Source organism: Rhinolophus sinicus, linkage group LG11, assembly GCF_036562045.2.
Source record: "Rhinolophus sinicus isolate RSC01 linkage group LG11, ASM3656204v1, whole genome shotgun sequence".
NCBI classification, from domain to species: Eukaryota; Metazoa; Chordata; class Mammalia; order Chiroptera; family Rhinolophidae; genus Rhinolophus; species Rhinolophus sinicus.
In genome coordinates, this window is record NC_133760.1 from 2284618 (window position 1) to 2307924 (window position 23307).

General features: G+C 40.7%; 1 protein-coding gene and 1 pseudogene across 2 annotated transcripts; both read left to right on the forward strand.

Annotated features, from left to right (window-relative positions):
* The first annotated feature begins 1797 nt into the window (after window positions 1–1797).
* On the forward strand, window positions 1798–18809 carry LOC109439242 (sulfotransferase 2A1). 2 transcript variants are annotated; one of them, XM_074315423.1, is made up of 7 exons: window positions 1891–2030; window positions 4774–4865; window positions 4997–5205; window positions 14749–14875; window positions 16411–16505; window positions 17207–17387; window positions 18480–18809. In XM_074315423.1, exons 2-7 carry the CDS (start codon window positions 4802–4804, stop codon window positions 18590–18592), a joined length of 789 nt encoding a protein of 262 aa, XP_074171524.1. In that variant the 5' UTR covers window positions 1891–2030; window positions 4774–4801; the 3' UTR covers window positions 18593–18809. The 2 variants fall into 2 exon arrangements, with proteins under 2 accessions (XP_019575065.1, XP_074171524.1); XM_019719506.2 differs by lacking the exon at window positions 4774–4865 and having other exon boundaries at window positions 1798–2030.
* A 68-nt stretch (window positions 18810–18877) lies between these two features.
* LOC141567587 (histone-lysine N-methyltransferase SETMAR-like) lies at window positions 18878–20669 on the forward strand (annotated as a pseudogene).
* Window positions 20670–23307: the final 2638 nt, after the last annotated feature.

A 23307-nucleotide genomic window follows, 5' to 3' on the forward strand; every position in this document is an offset into this window, starting at 1 on the left:
AGTATATAAAGAACTCATACAACTCAAAAACAAAAATCCAATTAAAAAATGGGCAGGGGACCTGAACAGATACTTCTCCCAAGCATACCCATAGCCAACAGACATATGAAAAGATGCTCAACATCACTGATCATCAGAGAAATGCAAATTGAAACCACGACATACCACCTCACACCTGTTAGAATGGCTGTTATCAATAAGACAAATAATGTAATAATAACAAGTGTTGGAGAGATTGTGGAGAAAAATGAATCCTCATACACTGTTGGTGGGAATGTAAATTGGTACAGCCACTATGGAAAACAGTATGGAGGTTCCTCAAAAAACTAAGAATAAAATTACCATACAACCCAGCAATCCCTCTTTTGGGGTATCTACCCAAAATATTTGAAAACACTTCTCAGTAAATATATGAGTATATGTACCCCATGTTCACAGCAGCATTATTCATGGTGGCCAAGACGTGGAAAAAGCCAAAGTATCCTTCAATAGATGATTGGATAAAGAAGATGTGGTACATATGTAACAATGGAATGCTACTTAGCCATAGGAGAAGATGAAATACTGCCCTTTGCAACAACATGGATGGATCTTGAGAATATCATGCTAAGCAAAATAAGTCAGATGGACAAAGTCAAGAACCATATGATTTCATCCATACATGGGATATAAAATTGAAAGGAACAAACGAGACACAAACAAAAACAACAATATGGTTATTACCTGAGGGAAAGGGATTTGGGGAAGGTAGAAGAGGGTAAAGTTCAAATGTATGGTGACGGGAGACTTGACAGTGTAATATATTGATGCTGTATTATAAAATTGTACACTTGAAACCTGTATTAATCTTATTAAATAATGTCACTCCAATAAACTTAATAAAAAAAATTTAAGTGCATAGAATGGCAGAATGTACAATAAAAGAGACCCATCTATATACTGCCTTCAAAGGACTTACTCATTTCAAACTGTATGCTGCAGGCATAAGACATCCTCCATAACACATAATAACAAAAGCAATTGTTTTATTTTCCCTATGTATACATTTTATAGTGTACCTCCATGTTAAATATTCACACAAAAACAGAATAATTTTATTTTTATAGAAATTATAGGAAGGACATAGACCTAATTTTCTGAAGTTATCTATTAGCCTGAATAAATTGTTAAACTTTTCTGACATACAGAGGATTAAAGCTATTGGAATTGCACCTGGTGCAGTCATTTGGGCTCACAGAGTCTTGGCTGACCCACCTGCATTTCAGTGTCCAGGAACATATAAACTCCTGAAAGGCGACCAATTGGGCAAGTAAATAACTATCAGCTTATTTCAGGTTAGAAAGATGTTAAAAAGTCTACCAATTTCATCAACCTATTAACATTAGAAATACTGCCCGTAATTTGTGAAAACGGCTTAATGTTTTTTCCAGACCAAAAAGTACATGGATGTAACCTTTTTCTATTAGTAAAATCACCATTTCCTGGCTCTAAATGTACTGTTTGACTGGAGGTGTTCACAATTTAGGCAATAATTAGCTTGGAACCTGGGAGAAAGTGTCCACAGAATGAGGATAAATATGGGGCCAGGAAAACAGCACCAAGTTTATTTTCCCAGAAATTGCCTTCAAATGAAAAAGCATCTATGTCTTTTATCCTCTATTTATTAACCTTCTAGTTCGCCCTCCTATGGAATTAATCGCTGGATCCTCAGAAACTATTCTGAGTTAGTTAATGATTGATTACTCAAACTGACTGGCCCTCTTGGTTTTACCTGTCATACAGGAAGCTTGTGGTGCTCTGCCCTTTATATTATGATCTGGCTCAGAAACAGGGAACAGAGTGGCTGTCTCTGTTACTAAGACCAAAACAACTGACCAACCTTGGAAGTTTGTTTATTGGGATGGCCAAAGATTACTTGTGGATTGAGGGGCTTCCTTTCCTTACAATTACTGTTAGAGACCTGAGATCTTTGCGGGACGAATTTGTGGTGAAGGATGAAGATGTCATTATACTTTCTTACCCAAAGTCAGGTAAGGATGCAGAGTCAGCAATTGAGGAGGTGGTAGAAGGAGGTGACTATACTACGCTTTGGTGATTAGTGTGGTGTCTTAATGGAGCATGGGCTCAGAGAGAGGGATTTATACAGGAAATTATAATGCAGAGGGAGGTGACTACCAGAGCACTGCAGAGATATAGAAAGCCTTATATGAGAGGAGGCTAAGGCAGATTTAGGTGATTGAGTTGGGTGTTAAAGGGGAAAGGATACCAAGGAATCTAGGCAGAAAAGGAAACATCTCTCCTGAGATGGCCAGAGTAAATGTGATGCTGTGGTATAAAAGAACTTATTCTTGATTAAATGGCAAGGAAGACTTTGTTTAAGACTTTGCAATAATGGCGAGTGAATGAATTCAACCCTGAATATAGCAGATAGCTGGGAATTGTCAGGCAATAAGCAGAGGAAGAGGGTCACTGGATGGAAAATTACTAAGAGAATTTGCTTGGACATCAGAATTGGGAGAGTTTCGCTAATGTGGCCTAACAAGATCCTTGCTAAGGCAAGTCAAGTTCATGGACATCCAGGATGAAGATCTTGAGAAGATATCAAGGGCAGGAGGAGTCTTAGTACTGATTTAGCAGGATTCCTGCTAAAACTTGGGACAGCAAGGATGGACACTGAAGGCCAAGGTCGAGGTCTAGTTGAAAAGATGGCTCAGAAGAGTCTGACTAAAGTTTATTCAAGAAGAGAGTGTTTGTCAGAGGTAAGGGAACAGAACAGAGTTAGATATGTGGAATGGTCCAGATTTCAAATATACTGAGGTAGTCAAGTATCTTAAAGAAAAACAAAAAACAAAAAAACAAAACAAAAATCTTTGCAGAGAGTAGGGGCAGGAGAGTAGCAGGAGATGAGATTGTATTTGTTTGAAATGTTTAAATAATGTGGAACCTTGAAATCTGCTATGGAATTAGAAAATTATCAAGTCAATGCAAATCCATGCAAAGCGTTTAAAGTGGCAGGATATGTGCAAAGACCACTAGGTGCTCCCTATGAAATTAGAATTTTAAGAGGGCAGGCTTAGTAGGGAGCAGTAGATCAGATTAGATTTGATAAAGCTATGTCAATAGGTGATTCAACTGACAGCTATGATCAGGACTAGGATAGTGACAGAGAACACGGGAGTTACAAAATATTTAGATAGTGGGTACAAAGTGATTTGGTAACTGTTTGGATTAGGCAGCGTTTCTGAATTATTGTGCCACTAACACTTTGGACCAGATACTGAATTTTTTGGGAGACATTACAGTTTTGACTAATGGAAATAACCTGAGATACGAGAGAATGTAATTGGGAAAAATGAATACTAAGAAAGGGCATTTGTGCAGTGGTTCAACAGTATATTCAGTGTGTTGCTGAAGAATATTTGGGGCAAGACATTTTCTCCTGCTGACCTGCTCCAGAACAACACAAATAAAACAAATATAAAAGGCAGATGTAGACAGCTGCTGGTAACAGAACACCTGACAAACACATGTTAACATACAGGGATTTGCTTTTATTTTATAATGAAAAGACTAAAGATAGGCTGTGGTCTACTTCCTTCAAAATGTCAGTAATTCAGCGCAGCAGACCAGCTGGTGTCTCTGGCTGTGCGGGCCTTCCTGTGGCTGCTAGAGGACTGCCTGAGCTGTGAGCAGTACGTCCTTGCCGCTCATTCCAAGGCAGAAGCAGATGGCTGCAAGTGGCTGAGCGTTTCCCTCTGTAGGTCTCCCTTCTTTCAGAGTGGGAAATATCTTTCCTCTTTTGAAGCTTCCCAGAACATTTCTCTGGTATAACACTTCCAGGTGTCCAGGCATATGGTCAGCCCTCGCTTCAATTGAGTAGGGAAGAACTAGCATGTGGCTCCTGTAAATTCAAAAACAGTGTCTGCCTCACTGAGAGTGCGTGTCCACATTTCTTGCCTGCACCACCTGAAAGTTCTCCTCACATGGAAGACCCCTGGCTTGGAAGGTGGCAGGGCTTACTCTTCTGATGGAGTTTGGCTGCCCATAGAAGCTTCCTACCTTAATTATTTTCCCTCTGCTTTGCCTGATAGGGCGTATGTGAGTCAAGCTGTATGTATGTATGGAATGGGATCAATGGTTTTGGGGGTTCAGGGTTGTACACATGATTAGGAGGAAGCAAAGGAGATTGAACAGTAGCAGCAAGAGTAATAAGACATCAGCAACTCCATTTCTGGTACATGCCCAAAGAATTGAACTCTGGGACGCAAATATTTATACACCCATGTTCATAGCAGCATTATTCATAATAGCGAAAAGATAGAATTTACCTAAATATCCATAATGAATGAATAAATAAATAAAATGTGGTATACACATGCAATGGAATATTATTCAGCCTTAAAATAAGATGAAATTCTGACACACACTACAACATAGATGAACCTTGAGGACATTACATTCAGTGAAATAAGCCAGTCACGAAAGGACAAATACTGTATGATTCCACTTACATGAGGTTCCTAGTGTGGTCAAATTCAGAGAGACCAACAATAGAATGGTGTTGCCAGAGGCCGGGAAGATGGGGAAGGGTGAATTGTTGTTTAACTGGTACAGAGTTTCAGCTTTGCAAGAAGAAAAGAGTTCTGGAGATCTGAGGGAACAACAATGTGATTGTATCTGACATTACTGAGCTGAACACATCAAAATTTTTAAGATGATGAATTTTATGTTTTGTGTAATGTACTACAGTTGCATTTCTTTTTATTTAAAAAGAATAGTAGGGCAAAGGCCACATGGTCTCATGGAAGCCAAAGGGACAGACTGTTTCAAGAATGAAGGATCAATTGAACTTGGCGAAGGCAAAAGTAATGTCAGAAATGAAACATCGGTTGGATTCATGGACATGGGCTCCTGGCTACAATAACAGTGTCTTTAAGATGCAGCGGTGGAATCAAGTCAGATGGAAGCAGGTGACACTCTGTTCTTCTTTATCCAGGAACCAACTGGATGCTGGAGATTGTCAACCTGATCCACACCAAGGGGGATCCCAGCTGGGTCAAGACTGTTTTGAACTGGGAACGTTCACCGTGGATAGAAATCCAGGAAGGGTTTGATCTGATAAAGAATCAGAAAGACCCCCGCTCCTACAACTCCCACCTCCCTATTCAACTCTTCCCCAAGTCATTCTTCCAATCCAAGGCCAAGGTGAGCTACATACGCAATGCAGATTGGATCACTTCCCGGGCTGTCCTGAATGCCTGTCTGTTAGGGACATGGTCAATATGTGATTCAGTAAAGTGAGAAATTAGAAAAGATTGCTCTGAGCTACAATGTCGTATTGCAGACACCCTCCCTGGTGCTGGTCCAGAGCACACTCAGTCTTTAGGTAAATAAGCCCTGCATGCACCACCAACACCAAGGCAGCCAACATTGATGTGACCGTGCGGGAAGCAGCCCAACTGTAAACAGCACCTGTGTTTCAGAGAAAATGTGGGTTTGCCACTCACGTTTGAAACCCACCTGGGTTTTTCCAATGATGATGTCACCAACGTTGGGTGGGTCTTTCCCATCATTGGTCCGCAGACCTCCAATGCGTAATCTCAGGAGCTCAAAAGGAAGGCTCTAAGCCTGAGTGACCTTGGGCTACAAATGTGCATTTTCCCTCTTCTGAGATTATAGTTTAAAACATGTTTCACCAAAAATATTATCCAAATTGTATGAAACTCTCTCAAACCATCTTATGCGATGCAGTGGTAGGAATATTAAGAAAATATTCTAATGTCCCAGGGTCTTACAATATATTAGTATTGTGCTGTATTTCTGTTTGTTTTCTGTCAGGTTCCTTTATTTGACTGTGATCACCATCATTAACCAGAGCATGTTTATTTTGTTACTTTTGATTTTTACCCTTTTACACTGACCTGGCCGAATGCTTAAAACATTATAGAAATTTAAGAAAATAGTGGACAATTAGAGAATAAATAAAATGAAAACAAACAAACAAAAATCCCAGGATGAAGCTCTGTAAAATGATTGTGATTTTGTGTCAAAAACTATGGTTTCAACCTTGGATGTCCAGACGTTATCCATGGACAGCTCGTGGCATGTCTTTAAAGCTCCATTTCTCCATGTTTACACTGACAGTTTCATCCCTCCACACATTCATTCCTGATGCGTTGTTCATTCCTGTGTGCTTTCATGCAGTTTTGTCTCTTGATACATTTAGGTATCATGCACCTGTAATGCATCAGGCTCTGCATATGGGCTGGGAGCAAAGTGATGATTATGATGTCCTCACACCACATCCAAAAAATCTTAGAGAGTTTGGGGAAAATAATAAAGAAGAGGTGTAATTAGTTCATTACATCGTGACAACATTCTTTACTGAGAGCTTAGGTTCGTATCAGATCCCAGTGCACACTTCATGAATCATATCTAGTTTAAGAACTATAATAAATAGATTAAGAGGGTGAGGTAGGGAGAAAAATATAAAGGATGGATTGGGGCACCCCCAGTGGTCAGTGCTGATGAGTTAGGCAAACAGAGGCCGACTTTGCGACTTGATCAGGGCCTGGTGAGGGGGAGCTGGAGTTTGTGGCTGAGGGAGACAGAGTGATTCCAATTACCAGAAACTTTCCTTTTTTTTTTTTTTTTTTTTTTAATTTTATTCTATTAAATTTATTGGGGTGACAATTGTTAGTAAAATTACATAGATTTCAGGTGTACAATTCTGTATTACATCATCTATAAATCCCATTGTGTGTTCCTCACCCAGTCAGTTCTCCTTCCATCACCATATATTCGATCTCCCTGACCCTCATCTCCCACCCCCCACCCCCCACCCCCCTTACCCTCTGGCAACCAATAAACTATTATCTGTGTCTATGAGTTTCTGTTTCTCATTTGTTTGTCTTGTTCTTTTGTTGTTTTTGGTTTATATACCACATATCAGTGAAATCACATGGTTCTCTGCTTTTTCTGTCTGACTTATTTCGCTCAGCATTACTCTCTCAAGATCCATCCATGTTGTCACAAATGTTCCTATATCATCTTTTCTTACCGCCGAATAGTATTCCATTGTGTATATATACCACAACTTCTTTATCCATTCATCTATCGAAGGGCATTTTGGTTGTTTCCATGTCTTGGCCACTGTAAACAAAGCTGCAGTGAACATTGGAGCACACGTGTCTTTATCTCTAAATGTTTTCAGATTTTTTGGGTAGATACCCAGGAGAGGGATTGCTGGGTCATATGGCAATTCTATTCGTAATTTTTGGAGGAACCTCCACACTGCCTTCCATAACGGCTGCACCAGTCTGCATTCCCACCAACAGTGTATGAGGGTTCCTTTTTCTCCACAGCCTCTCCAACATTTGTTACTATTTGTCTTGTTGATGATAGCCATTCTGACTGGGGTGAGGTGATATCTCATTGTGGTTTTGATTTGCATTTCTCTGATGATTAGTGATGTTGAGCATTTTTTCATATGTCTATTTGCCATTTGTGTGTCCTCTTTGGAGAAATGTCTCTTCAAGTCCTCTGCCCATTTTTCAATTGGGTTGTTTGTTTTTTTGTTGTTGAGTTGCATGAGTTCCTTGTATATTCTGGATACTAGCCCCTTATCGGAGGCACTGTTGCAAAAATCTTCTCCCATTCAGTTGGTGGCCTCTTTATTTTGTCAATGGTTTCTTTTGCTGTGCAGAAGCTTTTAAGTTTCATATAGTCCCATTCGTTTATTTTAGCTTTTACTTCCATTGCCTTTGGAGTCAAGTTCATAAAATGCTCTTTGAACCCAAGGTCCATAAGTTTAGTACCTATGTTTTCTTCTATGCAGTTTATTGTGTCAGGTCTTATGCTTAAGTCTTTGATCCATTTTGAATTAACTTTGGTACATGGTGACAAATAGCAGTCCAGTTTCATTCTTTTGCACGTGGCTATCCAATTCTCCCAGCACCATTTATTGAAGAGGCTGTCTTTGCTCCATTGTATGTTTTAGCTTCTTTGTCAAAAATTATCTGTCCATATTTATGTGGTTTTATTTCTGGGTTCTCAATTCTATTCCATTGGTCTATGTGTCTGTTTTTCTGCCAATACCATGCTGTTTTGATTATTGTAGCCCTGTAGTACAAGCCAAAGTCAGGAAGTGTGATACCTCCATTATTGTTCTTTTTCTTAAGATTGCTTTGGCTATTCGGGGTCTTTTGTGGTTCCAAACAAATCTGATGATTTTTGTTCTATTTCTTTAAAATATGCCATTGGGATTTTGATGGGGATTGCATTGAATCTGTATATTGCTTTGGGTAATATGGCCATTTTAACTATGTTGATTCTTCCAATCCATGAGCACGGAATGTCTTTCCATTTCTTTGTGTCTTCTTCAATTTCTTTCAAAAATGTCTTATAGTTTTCAGCATATAGGTCTTTCACATCCTTGGTTAAGTTTATTCCTAGGTATTTTATTCTTTTTGCTGCAATTGCAAAAGGAATTGTTTTTTGTATTTCTTTTTCTGAGATTTCATTGTTAGTATATAGGAAGGCAATGGACTTTTGTGCGTTGATTTTGTAGCCAGAAACTTTACTGTATTCGTTGATTGTTTCTAATAGCTTTTTGGTGGAGTCTTTAGGGTTTTCTATATATAGCATCATGTCATCTGCAAAGAGTGATAATTTAACTTCTTCATTCCCAATTTGGATGCCTTTTATTTCTTTCTCTTGCCTGATTGTTCTGGCAAGGACTTCCAACACTATGTTGAAAAGCAGAGGTGATAGGGGACATCCCTGTCGTGTTCCTGAACGTAGAGCAAAGGGCTTCAGTTTTTCTCCATTAATTATGAGATTAGCAGAGGGCTTGTCATATATGGCCTTTATTATGTTAAGGTATTTTCCTTCTATACCCATTTTATTAAGTGTTTTAATCATAAATGGATGTTGTATCTTGTCAAATGCTTTTTCTGCATCAATTGATATAATCATATGATTTTTGTCCTTTATTTTGTTTATGTGATGTATCACATTGATGGATTTGATGTTGAACCATCCTTGTGCCCCGGGATGAACCCCACTTGGTCGTGATGAATAATCTTTTTAATGCATTGTTGTATTCGATTTGCTAGAATTTTATTTAGGATTTTTGCATCGGTATTCATTAGAGATATTGGTCTGTAGTTTTCTTTTTTGTGCTGTCCTTACCAGGTTTTGGTGTCAGGGTAATGTTGGCCTCATAAAATGAGTTAGGGAGTGCTGTCACTTCTTCAAATTTTTGGAAGAGTTTGTGCAGAATTGGTATTAGATCCTCTTTGAAGGTTTGGTAGAATTCACTAGTGAAGCCATCTGGTCCCAGACGTTTGCTTTTGGGAAGGTTTTGGATGACTGATTCAATTTCGTTACTGGTGATCGGTCTGTTTAGATTTTCCAGTTCTTCATGGTTCAGCCTTGGAAGGCTATATGTTTCTAAGAACTTGTCCATTTCTTCTAGGTTGTTGAATTTGGTGGCATATAGTCCTTCATAGTATTCTTGGATGATCCTTTGTATTTCTGTGGTGTCCGTGATAACTTCCCTTTTACGTTTCTGATTTTGTTAATCAGTGTCTTCTCTCTTTTTATCTTAGTAAGTCTAGCCAAGGGTTTGTCAATTTTGTTAATCTTTTCAAAGAACCAGCTGTTTGTCACATTAATTTTTTCTATTGTCTTTTTGTTCTCTATTTCATTTAGTTCTGCTCTAATTTTTGTTATTTCCTTTCTTCTGCTGACCTTGGGTTTTACTTGTTCTTCTTTTTCTAGTTCTTTAAGGTGTAACATGAGGTTATTTATTTGGGAGTTTTCTTGTTTCTTGAGATAGGCCTGTAATGAGATAAATTTCCATCTTAAAACTGCTTTCGCTGCATCCCCAAAATTTTGGTAGGATGTATTTTCATTGTCATTTGTTTCTATGTATCTTTTGATTTCTCCTCTAATTTCTTCTTTGACCCAGTCCTTCTTTAAAAGTATGTTGTTTAATCTCCATGTATTTGTGTTTTCCCCGCTTTCTTTTTACAGTTGATATCCAATTTCAAAGCCTTGTGATCAGAGAATATGCATGGTATGATTTCAATCTTCTTAAATTTGTTGAGACTGATTTTATGTCCCAATATATGGTCTATCCTTGAGAATGTTCCGTGTACACTAGAAAAGAATGTATAGTCTGATGTTTTAGGATGAAGTGCTCTATAAATGTCAATTATGTCCATTTCATCTAATGTGTCATTTAGGGCTACTATTTCGTTATTTATTTTCTGTTTGATCTATCCATAGCTGTCAATGATGTATTTAAGTCCCCTAGTATAATTGTGTTTTGGTCAATTTCTCCCTTTAGTTCTGTTAGTAGTTGCTTGGTGTATTTCGGTGCTCCCTGATTGGGGGCATAAATATTGATGATTGTTATGTCTTCTTGTTGTACAGTCCCCTTCACCATTATGAAATGTCCATCTTTGTCTCTTGTTATCTTTTTCACCTTGAAGTCTCTTTCATCTGATATCATTATGGCTACACCTGATTTTCTCTGGGTACCATTTGCTTGGAGTGTCAATTTCCACACTTTCACTTTGAGTCTATGCTTGTCCTTGTAGCTGAGATGTGTCTCTTGGAGACAGCATATGGTTGGGTTTAGTTTTTTGATCCAATCTGCTACTCTGTGCCTTTTATTGGTGAGTTCAGTCCATTTACATTTAGGGTGATTATTGATATGTGAGGATTTCCTGTCATTCTATCTTTAGTTTTCTGGTAAGGCTGTGTCTCCATTGTTTCTTTGCCTTTTTGTTGTTGTCTATTATTTCTGTGTGGTGGTATTCTATGATGTTTCCCTCTGTTTCTTCTTTTATTTCAGTATATATTTCAATTCTGGATTTATTTTGAGTGGTTACCCTTAAGTTTATGTAAAAGAAAGTTTGATATTTAGAGTATTCCATTCCTGCCTAGAGGATTCTTTCTTTGTCGTTGATTTTAGACAGCTTCAATACAATGTGCCTTGGAGAAGGCCTGTTGGGATTGAGGTAACTAGGTGTTCTATTTGCTTCTTGGATTCGAGGGTCCAGTTCTGTGCACAAATTTGGGAAGTTCTCATCGACAATTTGTTTGAATATATTCTCTGTTCCCTTCTCTGTTTCTTCTCCTTCTGGTATGCCCATTATTCTTATATTGCTCTTTCTGATGGAGTCAGAAAGTTCTTGTAGAGTTCTTTCATTTCTTTTAAGTCTCAAGTCTCTTTCTTCTTCTATTTGTGTCATTTCCAGGTTTCTATCTTCGATGTCACTGATTCTTTGCTCCATCTGGTCAACTCTACTACCTAAGCTGGTTATTTCATTCTTAATTTCTTCTATTGAGTTCTTAATCTCCAGAAATTCTATTTGGTTCTTTTTTAAGATTTCAATCTCTTTCGTAAAATGTTCATGCTGTTCTTTGATTGAGTTTCTGAGTTCCTTTAACTGCCTATCTGTGTTTTCTTGTATCTCGTTGAGTTTTTTCAGAACTGCAATCTTGAATTCTCTGTCATTTAAGTCACATATTTCTGTATCTTTAAGTGCCTTCTCTGGAGATTTTTCACTTTCTTTCTGAGCTATCTTGTTGCCTTGGTTATTCATGGAGATTACTGGTTTACTATTTCTCTTCCTAGACATCTATAGGAGTGACTTCTGCAACAGGTTGATAGGAAGAGGTCTTTCTTTTGTTTTCCAGTACTTGTTGGTAGAATGTCTTAGTATTTCTCCAACTGCAATTTATTTTTCTTCTCCCACACGGTAGTGCTGTTTTCTCTGCACTATTCCTGCTTCTCACACAATGGGGGGATTCCCTGGGAGACTGGCTTCTCCTCTGTTAATAGCTCGTCTAGGTCACAGGGCGCAGTGTCCCGGTGGGTATGCGGAGAGCTTTTGATGTTCCAAAGCTCTTCCTGCACCAGATTCGGAGCCTGTATGTTTCAGCAGTTCTGTTTACTCCTGCAGGGATCCGCCCAGATAGGTGGGGTCAGGGGCGGGGTGAGTTGTGAGAGGTGGCCCAGAACAATGGCGGCCACCACCACCACAGCCGGTCCTGCTTCCATGGCTCACTCCCCTTTGCTGGAACTAGTTGGGCTGTGAATTTGTTTCTGCGGTCCACAGTTCTCAAAACAGCAAATTTTCTGTTGCTTTGATCTGACACTGCTACTGTTTCGCTTCTAGCACCAGGCAGGTGGAGGCGGGGCGAGCTCTGGGAGGGGAGGGAGGGGGCGGCTAGTCTCAGTGCCTAAGGCTCCGTTCTCTGCTCAGCAGTGAGGGCTTAAACCGCCGTTTTCAGCCTTCTTCCCTCAGTCTTTTCTCCGAGGTCTCTGCCATGAGCGTTGGGTTCAGCCGTGTTATATGCTGTTCCCTCAGCCCTGTGGGCCACAAGCGGAGCCCTAGCAGTCCGAGTTCTTCCCTCTCCCGCAGCTGTAGTGGTTCCGGGAAGCAGCGATCTCGGAGCACTGAGCTGGGTCTGCGTCCTGCGCCCGCGCACCTCCGTCTCCGCACTTCTCCCTTTCCTCCTCCCCCCGCTGGCGCGAATTCCCACCTGTAGGTGATTTCAGTCGGTAGTGGGCCTCTTCGTCTTGCCTGTCTGCTGTGCAGGGAGTCCTTTGTGGAGTTTTTGTTGTTCGATTCTTTGTAAATTCCACGGGAGCTTTACAGAGGCTCACCTCACGCCGCCATTTTTCTGGAAGTCCTCACCACAAACTTTCTTTATGCAATTTCCCCATAATTTTTAGACTTATTTTCATTGTAATAACCGCCTACGGTGTTGTTTTGCTTTCAACAGTCAGCTGTCTTTTAAGTTAATTACAAGAGCAAAGAACATACTGTCTTGTGTATTCATTGATTCACTCATGAGCTGTCTGAGGCTCGTCCCCCCTTCCTGCATGTGACTGTGAGCTCCCCTCTCTGAAGGCCTTCCTCTGGGATGTGTTAGAACGTGGAGCTTCTAGCAATAGGGTCCGTCAGCTTTCATGTTTCTAAAACTATCTTTATTCCATCCTCCTTTGTTAAGGATTTTTGTTTTTGTTTTTTTGTGTTTTTTTTTAACTGGATATAGAATGAAGGGCTGATGGTGTTGGCTTTTTTCTGCAGTGCCTAAAAGGCAGCTTTCCATCTTCATTAGGGTTCCATTGTGTTTGATGAAAAGTAGGGCTTGTTCTCCTCCCTTTCCCACTGGACGTGATGCATGTGTTTTATCTGCCTTCTTCCAGTGCCTCCTCAGGATCCCCAGGGGTGTTGATGAGCTGGTAGCAGTACCTGCCCTCTGGTAAGGGTCTCGGGATCTTGGTCTGTGCATGACAGACCAGCCCTCAGCTATGGATTTACAGAGGGCCCCTCTCTGCAGACCACCCCTCCTGATGTCCCTCTATAACAAGTCCAGTCACATGGCCGCCCTTGACTTTGACTTTTGCCTCCTCAGGTCCCTGTGACTGCTCTGCTTGGGTCATATTCTAGTTTCATTTGCTATGGTTAAGAAGTCATCCCCACAAGGACAGCAGGGTGATGAGGGGGCTCCATTTGCTAGGGTCCTTCTCATGTGTGTCTCACTCTTACATGGCCTCATGTCTACTATCTGACAAGTGTGACTGATATAGTTCATCTAGTTTTATAGTTTTCTGTATCAGGAAGACGAGTCAGTAGCAGCTAGTCCATCATCACCAGAAATAAACACCATGTCTTATTGCCATTTTTGGAAGGGGCTAAGCTGAGAGAATTACCTAGGAGATTCACAAGGGAGTTACACTGCTGGGTTGTTTGTCAGGATGTCAAGGACCTGGAGTTGTGGCAAGATATCTTTTCAGAAGATTAGAGAGTGTGATGTTGAAGAATTGAGGGAACCACATATATTGTATCTTTTAGTGCTGGGTGCTCATATGCCAATGATGCCCCCCTTACACACTCACACAAATCTGTTGTATCTCTCCATCTTCTTCACATGGGCTCCGATCTCACTAGACCTCGAGACTCCTTTGTTTGATTTCCATCATGGCCCCGATATATAAATGTTCTCAACCACTCATGATCAACAACCCAGCTGTATGTCAAGTCTTCTCCATGTCTACGTGACTCTCCAGTACATGTGAAAACAAGCCTTAAGGAGAGCTTAAAAGCTAAGAGATCCTCCTACTTACTCCTTTCTGTCTACCTGCCTCCCCACTTGAGCAAACATTTGAGAAACTCTCAGGTTTGTATTAAGTTTGCACCATCGACAGCAGCATCATGAATTTATTCATGCCATAATTGTGAATTTTATAAAAGACTATTAACATCTGTCTGATTAGGAGATGTTCATATGGTAGAAATTTCTAGGAAAAGAAACAGAAGCCAGGAAAACAAACTTCCTGGGAAAGTACTGAATAGGGATCACTGGCAGAGTCCCAACAAAACTCAGAATTCCTGATTCACAGCCCAAGACTTCTTAACCAGTGGTGCCAAAATGTAATAACATAATTTTCCTTGCAAAACTTTAGAGACCATCCCCATGCCTTGTATCATAATGTCCTTAAGGACAGAAATGATCCACGTCTTGTTCACAGCACCTTCTATAGAGCCTAAGTAAATGTCTGCCACCTGGTGGGTTCTCAATAAATTTTGTTAAGTCAGTGACTTAAAGAAGATTGAGTTGTAGCTGACATTTTAATGGAAGTTGGATTTTCCTCCACTTGCAGAAGTCCTGGAGCATGAAAATGGACACATTTATTCTCATTATCTCTTTTTTTCATTTAAGGCTATTTACATTATGAGGAATCCCAGAGATGTTATTGTTTCTGGTTATCATTTTTATAAAGTAATGGTGCTCGCCAAAAGCACAGATTCATTTGAAGAATATTTTGAATGGTTCCTTCAAGGAAATGGTGAGTCTGACTCAAAATATGGGTTCTAAGGAGAATGGTGGGGTTTCTGCACTTCATCTCCAGGTCATATTGTCTCATGGTTTAAACAACCACATTGCAATCCAACCTAGATGTTGCAAAATCTATAGACATTCCGGTTAACACAGAATCTTAGTCAAACATGCTTTGCTGCCACACTGTGTTTCTAAGTGTTATGCACGTATAAAAAGATAATTCACCACACTCAAAAAAGGAGAAGTGTGAATTCAAACTACACTGAGGTGCCATTTCTCACCTATCGTGTTGGGAAGTGTATTAGTTTCCTATCTGCTCTGTAAGAAATCACCACAAATTTAGTGGCTTAAAACAACGACCCCAAATTTCTTATGTTGTGGAGTTTAGAAATCCAAAATATGTTTTATGGGCTAAAATTAATGTGAGGGCCTAGCTACATTCCATTCTTGAGGCTCTGGGAAATCATTCACTTCTTGCCTTCCCCAGCTTCTACAGTCTTCCCACATTTCTTGGCGTATGGCCACATCCTTCCAAACTCTATTGTAATCACATCTCTGATTCTGACACTCCTGACTCTCTCTTATGAGGACACTTGTAATGACATTGTTTCTACCTGGATGATCCAAGGTGATCTCTCCATCTGAAGATCCTTAATCCCATCTTCAAAATATCACCTGCCATGAAAAGTAACATATTCAGAAATGTGGGATTGTCCATGGATATCTTTGTGGGGCCGTTATTCTGCTTACCAGAGCTCAGTTTCAAAATATTTGAATCACACTATGGTAGCAAGACTCGGAGAACAGGCATGCTCCTCTGTTGCTAGTAGAATGAGAAATGGTACAAACCTATCTGGGGTAATTTTGCAAATTCTGACATTCTAGCATTTACACTTTCATGTCTAATTTCCCTTTCTCCAATGGAACAAAAATATATACAAGGAAAAATACAAACAAATGAAAGACAGATTTATAAGAATATTCAAATGACCCTTATTTGGCAGGTGCCTTATTTGGGACAAATCAACATTATTGTAATGATAGGATCACTTGATATATGATTCCCCAGCTACAGTCATCTGAATAGAGTGCATATGTGACAAGAAAAAAATTCTCATAAGACGTGCTGTCCCAAAGGTTTGGGGTAGGTGAAGGAGAGGCAAAAAGCACGTTATCTACAGTTAATTATATCCTGTTATTCACAGAAGAACAAAGACATAGACTCCGAACTAGGTGAAGTTTAAGTATAGCTCTTTCATTTGCTAACTGAATTCTCTTCACAATTCAAAATCATTTTATCACATGGACACCTGGAACTCCTCTTAAATATGATATCTAATATAGCATCCACTGTTTGGCCATCTAGGCAGTAAATGCAGAATTCTATTTCTTATGCAAATGAGAGAAAAAGAAAAAGAATTTCCAGCACTTTAATCACTTGCTCATGAAATTCCTACAGCAAATGTGAAATGTGCAGAGTTGCCTAGGCAATGAAGCTCACAGGTGTGAACCAGTCACCTTTCCTTCTCACTTCTCTTGCAGTGCTGTATGGCTCATGGTTTGATCATGTTCGTGGCTGGCTACAGATGAAAGGAAAAGAGAATTTCCTATTAATATCATATGAAGAGCTGCAACAGGTAACACTTCTTCCAAAAACTTCCTTTGTCCAACTCCTTTTCATAGCTGTCTACCATCCCTCCTGTTTTAGTGTTTCTATTCAACCCTTTCAATCAGTGCTTATCCCAGAAATGTGACCAAGAAGGGTCATTGCCTTTCTTCATTGACCTCCTTACTTAGCACATTTTCTTTCTTTAATTTTCTTATTTTTGTATTTTTACAATGTTTAATACATACACTGAGGAAGAACTTAACAACATATGTACCTGCTGAGGGCTATCAATGATTCTATGGCAAAAATCTGATGCAATCAGGGAACCCAGGACCAGTGTCAGGTGGGGATGGAGTATACGGTGGGGCTTGACAGGGTCAGGGCAGGTGCGAGAAATATTTACATATTCCCAGACTGACTGACAGCAAGGGGATTCCTGCAGGAAGGGACTATGTCAATACTCATAGGACATGTTGGTTGCCATCAAAAGAAAGTGGCTGATGTGAATTTAATAGTCTACTTGTCTCTAAAGAGCATTCTCTTAAAAAGTCTCTGCCATCACTTACTCAGATTGCACATTTTCCAGATGAACACAACAAGCTCAACCTTTTCCTGCTTTTCTTTCTAGTCTCTCTTCTCCTCACCTTCATTCTCTGCTGTCTCTGTTTGTTTTCTTGTTCCCTATTGTACTTTAGTTTCATCTATCGTCTTTTGTGGTTTTCATTCTAGGACTTAAGAGCCAGTGTAGAGAGGATCAGCCAGTTCCTGGGCATGAAGCTAAGCCCAGAAGAAGTGAACTCAGTGGTCAAGAATGTATCCTTCCAGGCAATGAAAGAGAATAAAATGAGCAATTACTCCCAAGCACCTGATCATTTTATAGATCACAGCAAAGGAGAATTTTTGAGAAAAGGTAAGAGAGAATTTCTAATTTTAGGACATGAATGAAATGGACAGCAAATGCCCCTGCATCTATTGATACACTAAGATATGGAACAATGAAAATATCCGAATATATAAAAATCACATAAGTGGTACCAGACCTTAAGAGTTTAAGGAATGAGTTTTGGTATTTATAAGGTTGTAAAGAAAACTTAGTAAAAATGAAACATTGCTGATGAATAATATGTTACTTGGGGACCTACCTGGCCCCACCCATTTTACTCATATTTTCTCCTTGGAGAGTTTCCACTCATCCCGTAGCATGACCTTCTTTTCACATATATGGACAATGGGAAGATCTATTCCACCGAAAGAAGCTAGCAGATAGAGGCCTTGTGGAGAGAAAAATGAGAGGAAAGACTTAGCTTGAGGCCAAACCTTCAGCTGACTCCCCTATAATAAAGACCAAACATGTCCACTACACTCAAGGAATGAGGGTGTTGACTGCATAGATTGGGAAGATTTATTGGTTGGGGAGAACTCAATGAGATGATGACATTGGACTATTTGCTGGATTATCCGAGGCAAGAGCATTCTAGGTTAAGGAAACAGCAAGTTGAAAAACACTGGGTAATATAATTGAATGATATCTGTTCAAATGCAGAGAGTTAAAAAGAAACGGAAGGACTGCTTGGGGAGTAGCACTCAATAGCAAGAATACCATTCCTACCTATATGACCCAGGGTGAGTCTAGCATGGGAGAAAAGAACCTCCACTCTATTACTACTAAAGAAATGTGTTGCGTATTAAATGGGGCACACATGTAATCCTAACACAGTGCCTCGCGTATAAGAAAGTACTTGACATATGTTAGGTATCGTTGTCCTTGCCATTTGTTATTTCTCAGTCCTCACAATATCATTATGAGGCCAGCACTAGGAACAGTCATATGGCCATCTGACTCCAAACAGGAAAAATACAACCACTCGGCTATATTGCCTGCATTTTCCAGGTTCCCTCTTTATGATAGATTGGCAGTAGGGACAGACACAGAAGAAGTTCAAAAGAAATCTTGAGACCATATTTATACATCTGATCTGTAATTGTTTTCTGTATTTGACAGGAATCACTGGAGACTGGAAAAATCACTTCACAGTGGCTCAGAGTGAAGCCTTTGATAAAGTTTACCAAGAAAAGATGGCCGGACTTCCTCAAGGCCTATTTCCATGGGATTAATGTCCTCATATGTCTGAATTGACCTAAATGCTGAATTTCCTGATGTTCTGTGTACAGCCATGCTTATACAAAGCCAACTTTCAGCCTGCAATCCATTATATACTGAATGGAAAACAATCATGTTCCTTATTAACTTTAAGCCATGCCAGCTTCAAAAAGTTATGTAATCTCATATGTAGAGTCTAAAGAACAGAATAAACAAAAAAACAAAATGGAAGTAGACTCAAAGATATGGGGGGGCGGGAACTGATGGTTGATAGATGGGAGGGGGGTAAAGATGGGGGAGAAGGTAAAGGGATTAGAAAGTACAAATTAGCTACAATATAGCCACAGAGATATGAAATACAGTTTGGGAAATATAATCAATAATGTTGTAAAGACTATATAGGGTGTTAGATGGGGTTCACTCCATAGACTGTGTAGATGCCTGACCATTGCTCTATACACCTGAAGCTGAAGTTGAATAACATGGAATATCAACTATTACATTATATATATATTAAAGCATAGGGAATATAGTCAATGGAATTGTAACAGATATACATGATGTCAGGGGAGTAGTTTTTGGGGGAGGTTATCACATTGTGAGGGGTGTAAGTAAATATGTAATTATTAGCCGTTTTTTCTCAGTCTAGTTGTGTAGGACACAGCTCCCTTGCCCATGCTGGTATTATAAGCCTTGTGCTCCCCTTGGCTGAGGCAGTCGGTCACCACCACTCACGGTGGTACACGGTAGCCCATGACAGCACACAGCAGCCCACGGCAGGCAGCCTACGCCAACCTCCAGCTGCTCACAGCAGCCCAGCTCCAGAGAGAGCTGTTGTTTAGTCTTAGTGGCTCACTGGCCCATATGGAAATCGAACCAGCGACCTCAGCATTAGGAGCACGGCACTCCAACCACCTGAGCCACCAGTCCAGCCCTGGAATACATTCTTAAATGTGGTTATGTTATACATCATTTTAATGCACATTTCTCACTTTATGTTTTTTTTGCTAATGACTTATTACTTGCTGTTTATTTTATATGTATTTTAGACTATGGAAATTATGTTAGACAAAAAGCAAATTCAAGAGATTTTCTTATTCGAGTTCAAAATGGGTTGTACAGCAGCGGAGACAACTCGCAACATCAACAACACATTTGGCCCAGGAACTGGTAACGAATGTACAGTGCAGTGGTGGTTCAAGAACTTATGCAAAGGAGAAGAGAGGCTTGAAGATGAGTATAGCGGCCGACCATTGGAAGTTGACGACCAATTGAGAGCAGTCATCGAAGCTGATCTGCTTACAAGAGAAGTTGCCGAAGAACTCAACATCGGCCATTCTATAGTCATTCAGCATTTGAAGCAAATTTGAAAGGTGAAAACTCAATAAATGGGTGTGCCTCATGAGCTGAGCTCAAATAAAAAGAAATCATTGTTTTGAAGTGTCGTCTTCTCTTATTCTATACAACAACGAACCATTTCTCAAAAGGATTGTGACTTGCGATGAAAAGTGGATTTTATACAACAACCCATGATGACCAGCTCAGTGGTTGGACCTAGAAGAAGCTCTAAAGCACTTCCCAAAGTCAAACTTGCACCAAAAAAAGGTCATGGTCACTGTGTGGTGGTCTGCTGTTGGTCTGATCCACTACAGCTTTCTGAATCCCGGCGAAACCATTACATCTGAGAAGTATGCTCAGCAAATCGATGAGATGCACCAAAAACTGCAACACCTGCAGCCGGCATTGGTCAACAGAAAGGGCCCAATTCTTCTCCATGACAACGCCCGACCAAATGTTGCACAACCAAGGCTTCAAAAGTTGAACAAATTGGGCGACGAAGTTTTGCCTCATCCGCCATATTCATCTGACTGCTTGCCAACTGATGACCTCTTCTTCAAGCATCTCAACAACTTTTTTCAGGGAAAATGCTTCCACAACCAGCAGGACGCACAAAATACTTTCCAAGAGTTTGTCGAATCCCTAAGCACGGATTTTTATGTTACAGAAATAAGCAAACTTAGTTCTCGCTGGCAAATATGTGTTGATTGTAATGCTTCCTATTTTGATTAATAAAGATGTGGTTGAGCCGGGTTATAATGATTTAAAATTCATGGGGCCGGCATGGTGGGTGGGGCGGTTGGAGCTCTGTACTCCTGGCTCTGAGGGCTGCCGGTTCGGTTCCGCATGGGCCAGTGGGCTCTCAGCCACGGGGTTGCCAGTTCGATCCCTCGAGTCCCGCAGGGGATGGTGGGCTCCGCCCCCTGCAACTAAGATTGAACACGGCACCTTGAGCTGAGCTGCTGCTGAGCTCCCGGATGGCTCAGTTGGTTGGAGCGCAGGCTCTCAACCACAAGGTTGCCAGTTCAATTCCTTGACTCCCACAAGGGATGGTGGGCAGCGCCCCCTGCAACTAAAATTGAACATGGCACCTTGAGCTGAGCTGCCGCTGAGCTCCTGGATGGCTCAGTTGGTTGGAGTGCGTCCTCTCAACCACAAGGTTGCCGGTTCGACTCCCGCAGGGATGGTGGGCTGTGCCCCCTGCAACTAGAAAGTGGCGGCTGGACCTGGAGCTGGGTTGCGCCCTCCACAGCTGAGACTGAAAGGACAACAACTTGAAGCTGAACTGGGCGCCCTGCACAACTGAGATAGAAAGGACAACAACTTGACTTGGAAATAAAAATCCTGGAAGTACACACTGTTTCCCAATAAAGTCCTGTTCCCCTTCCCCAATAAAAATCTTAAAAAAAAAAAAAAAAAAAAAAAAGAGTGAATTTAAAAAAATAAAATAAAATTCATGGTCCAAAACCACAATTACTTTTTCAGCAACCTAATACATTGTTTTGTACATCTGAAACTAATTTTAAAAAGTTATGTAATATTATAAACATACAAAATAATGAAAACAACATTTAAAAAGTCATGCAAATTCTAAACAGATTAATAAATAAAAGTTAATACTTTCCCATATCTATGACATATGTTACAGCACACCAGGAAACACTGCATACATATACGTCATGTCTTCCATAGCCATCCACAATCACATATTTTCTCTGTATTTTTGGCATCCCATAATAAATAAGAAGTTAGAATTTAGTGTGTACATTTCTGTAGTGGATGCTTTTGGTGCTATTCTCCAACTGCTGTGAACGAGGCTGCGGAATACTACCAGGTGCCCTCTTTCCTGAAAAAGTGTTCTAAGCACACATGAGACATGTTTCCTAGAAGGGCAGGCCTACTGCAAGGCAAACAGCTCCCAATGAATGATGTCTATGGAAGTCCTATAGACTAACACCATGACCTACGAAGGGTCTACATTTGTGGTGTAATTTATGTTCAAGCTCTCTGAGGAACCAGAAGGAAACTAGTCTCCAGTCCCAACCATATCTATGCTGACTCTTTCTTCCTTCCATGTCATGCTGACGTCACTCCTTTTCTGTAGAGGACACTCATTTGTCAAATCATTTATACAAAAATGTCCACTTCAAGGCAGTCTCTAAGAGCTTTAAACAATCCTAAGGCTGTTACTCAGGGAGGGAGAAAAGGAACATCTGTGCCTTTGTCCCAGCATCTCAGACCCTTGTCCTAGGGACAAGAAGTAGACAACACTCAGCACATGACACAGCAATGTGGGGCCGAGAGACGACACAAATCTAAAACTTCCCCTCCAGGAGGGAAAGAGAGGAGTGGAGTAGATGCCTCCAAAGATAAGGTTTGAGAGACTCCCCGTATCTCTTGCTGGGCTGGATGGTGAAGACCTTTCCATCCTGGAGTCCATCCATAAAGACTGGAAGAGGTGGCTCTTCTTCAAATGTGTACAAATCAATGCATGGCTCCAAGAGTCAGAAAGAACTGGGAACACGAGGCCACCGAACTAACAACATAAAGCCCAGTACCTGACTCCAAAGAAATGGAGATGTAAGATTCCCTGACAGACAATTCAAAATCAGTGTCTTAAAAAAACTCAGTGTCTCATTTCACTTAGCACAATACCCTCTAGGCCCATCCATGTCTAATATAATATTGTATTGTATATCAACTATACTTGAATAAAAAACAGTGATGTAACTACATAGTTAAAAACACAAGGGTATTCACAAAAAGAAATAAACTGTATTCAAAAAAGAAAGAACAACTGTATTCAAAGAGAGGAGGAGGAAGAGCTCAGTGAGCCACGAGAGAACACAGACATCAAGACAAAATCGGGAAAGCACATTTTTAAAAATGAGATTCTGGAGTGACATAGCAAGATGGAGAAAGAGATGGTCCCTGTCCTCAGTCCCCCCACAGAAAGAGCCATAAGCAGATGTCGAGACACAAGACTCCTTCGTGGAGATGCCAGAACCCAGGCTGAGGCCCCGATGCTCCCTTTGGACACAAAAATGAGGCAAACCGCAGCAGTGAAGAAAATAAGCATTTCATATTGACTGCGTCGCCCAGCCCAGGCCGGCAAAGCGCCACACCGAGGGGGCCCCTGAGTCCAGTGTCTCCAGTGGAGACCATGCGTGGGAGACACACTTACATATCGCTCCATGGGCATCAATGAAGGAATCAGAGGAGAAGGGGGCAGGGCTGTCTGCACCCTCCTTCCTGTTAAAGGCAGAGCCTGAGCTGACATCCCAACCAGTGGTCTGCTCCTCCGCGGAGCCCAAAGGTGGCCCCACATGGCCCAGCATCATGGTTGGCACTTTCCACTGGTACGGGTCCCCAAGGAAGAGCCAGCCTATAC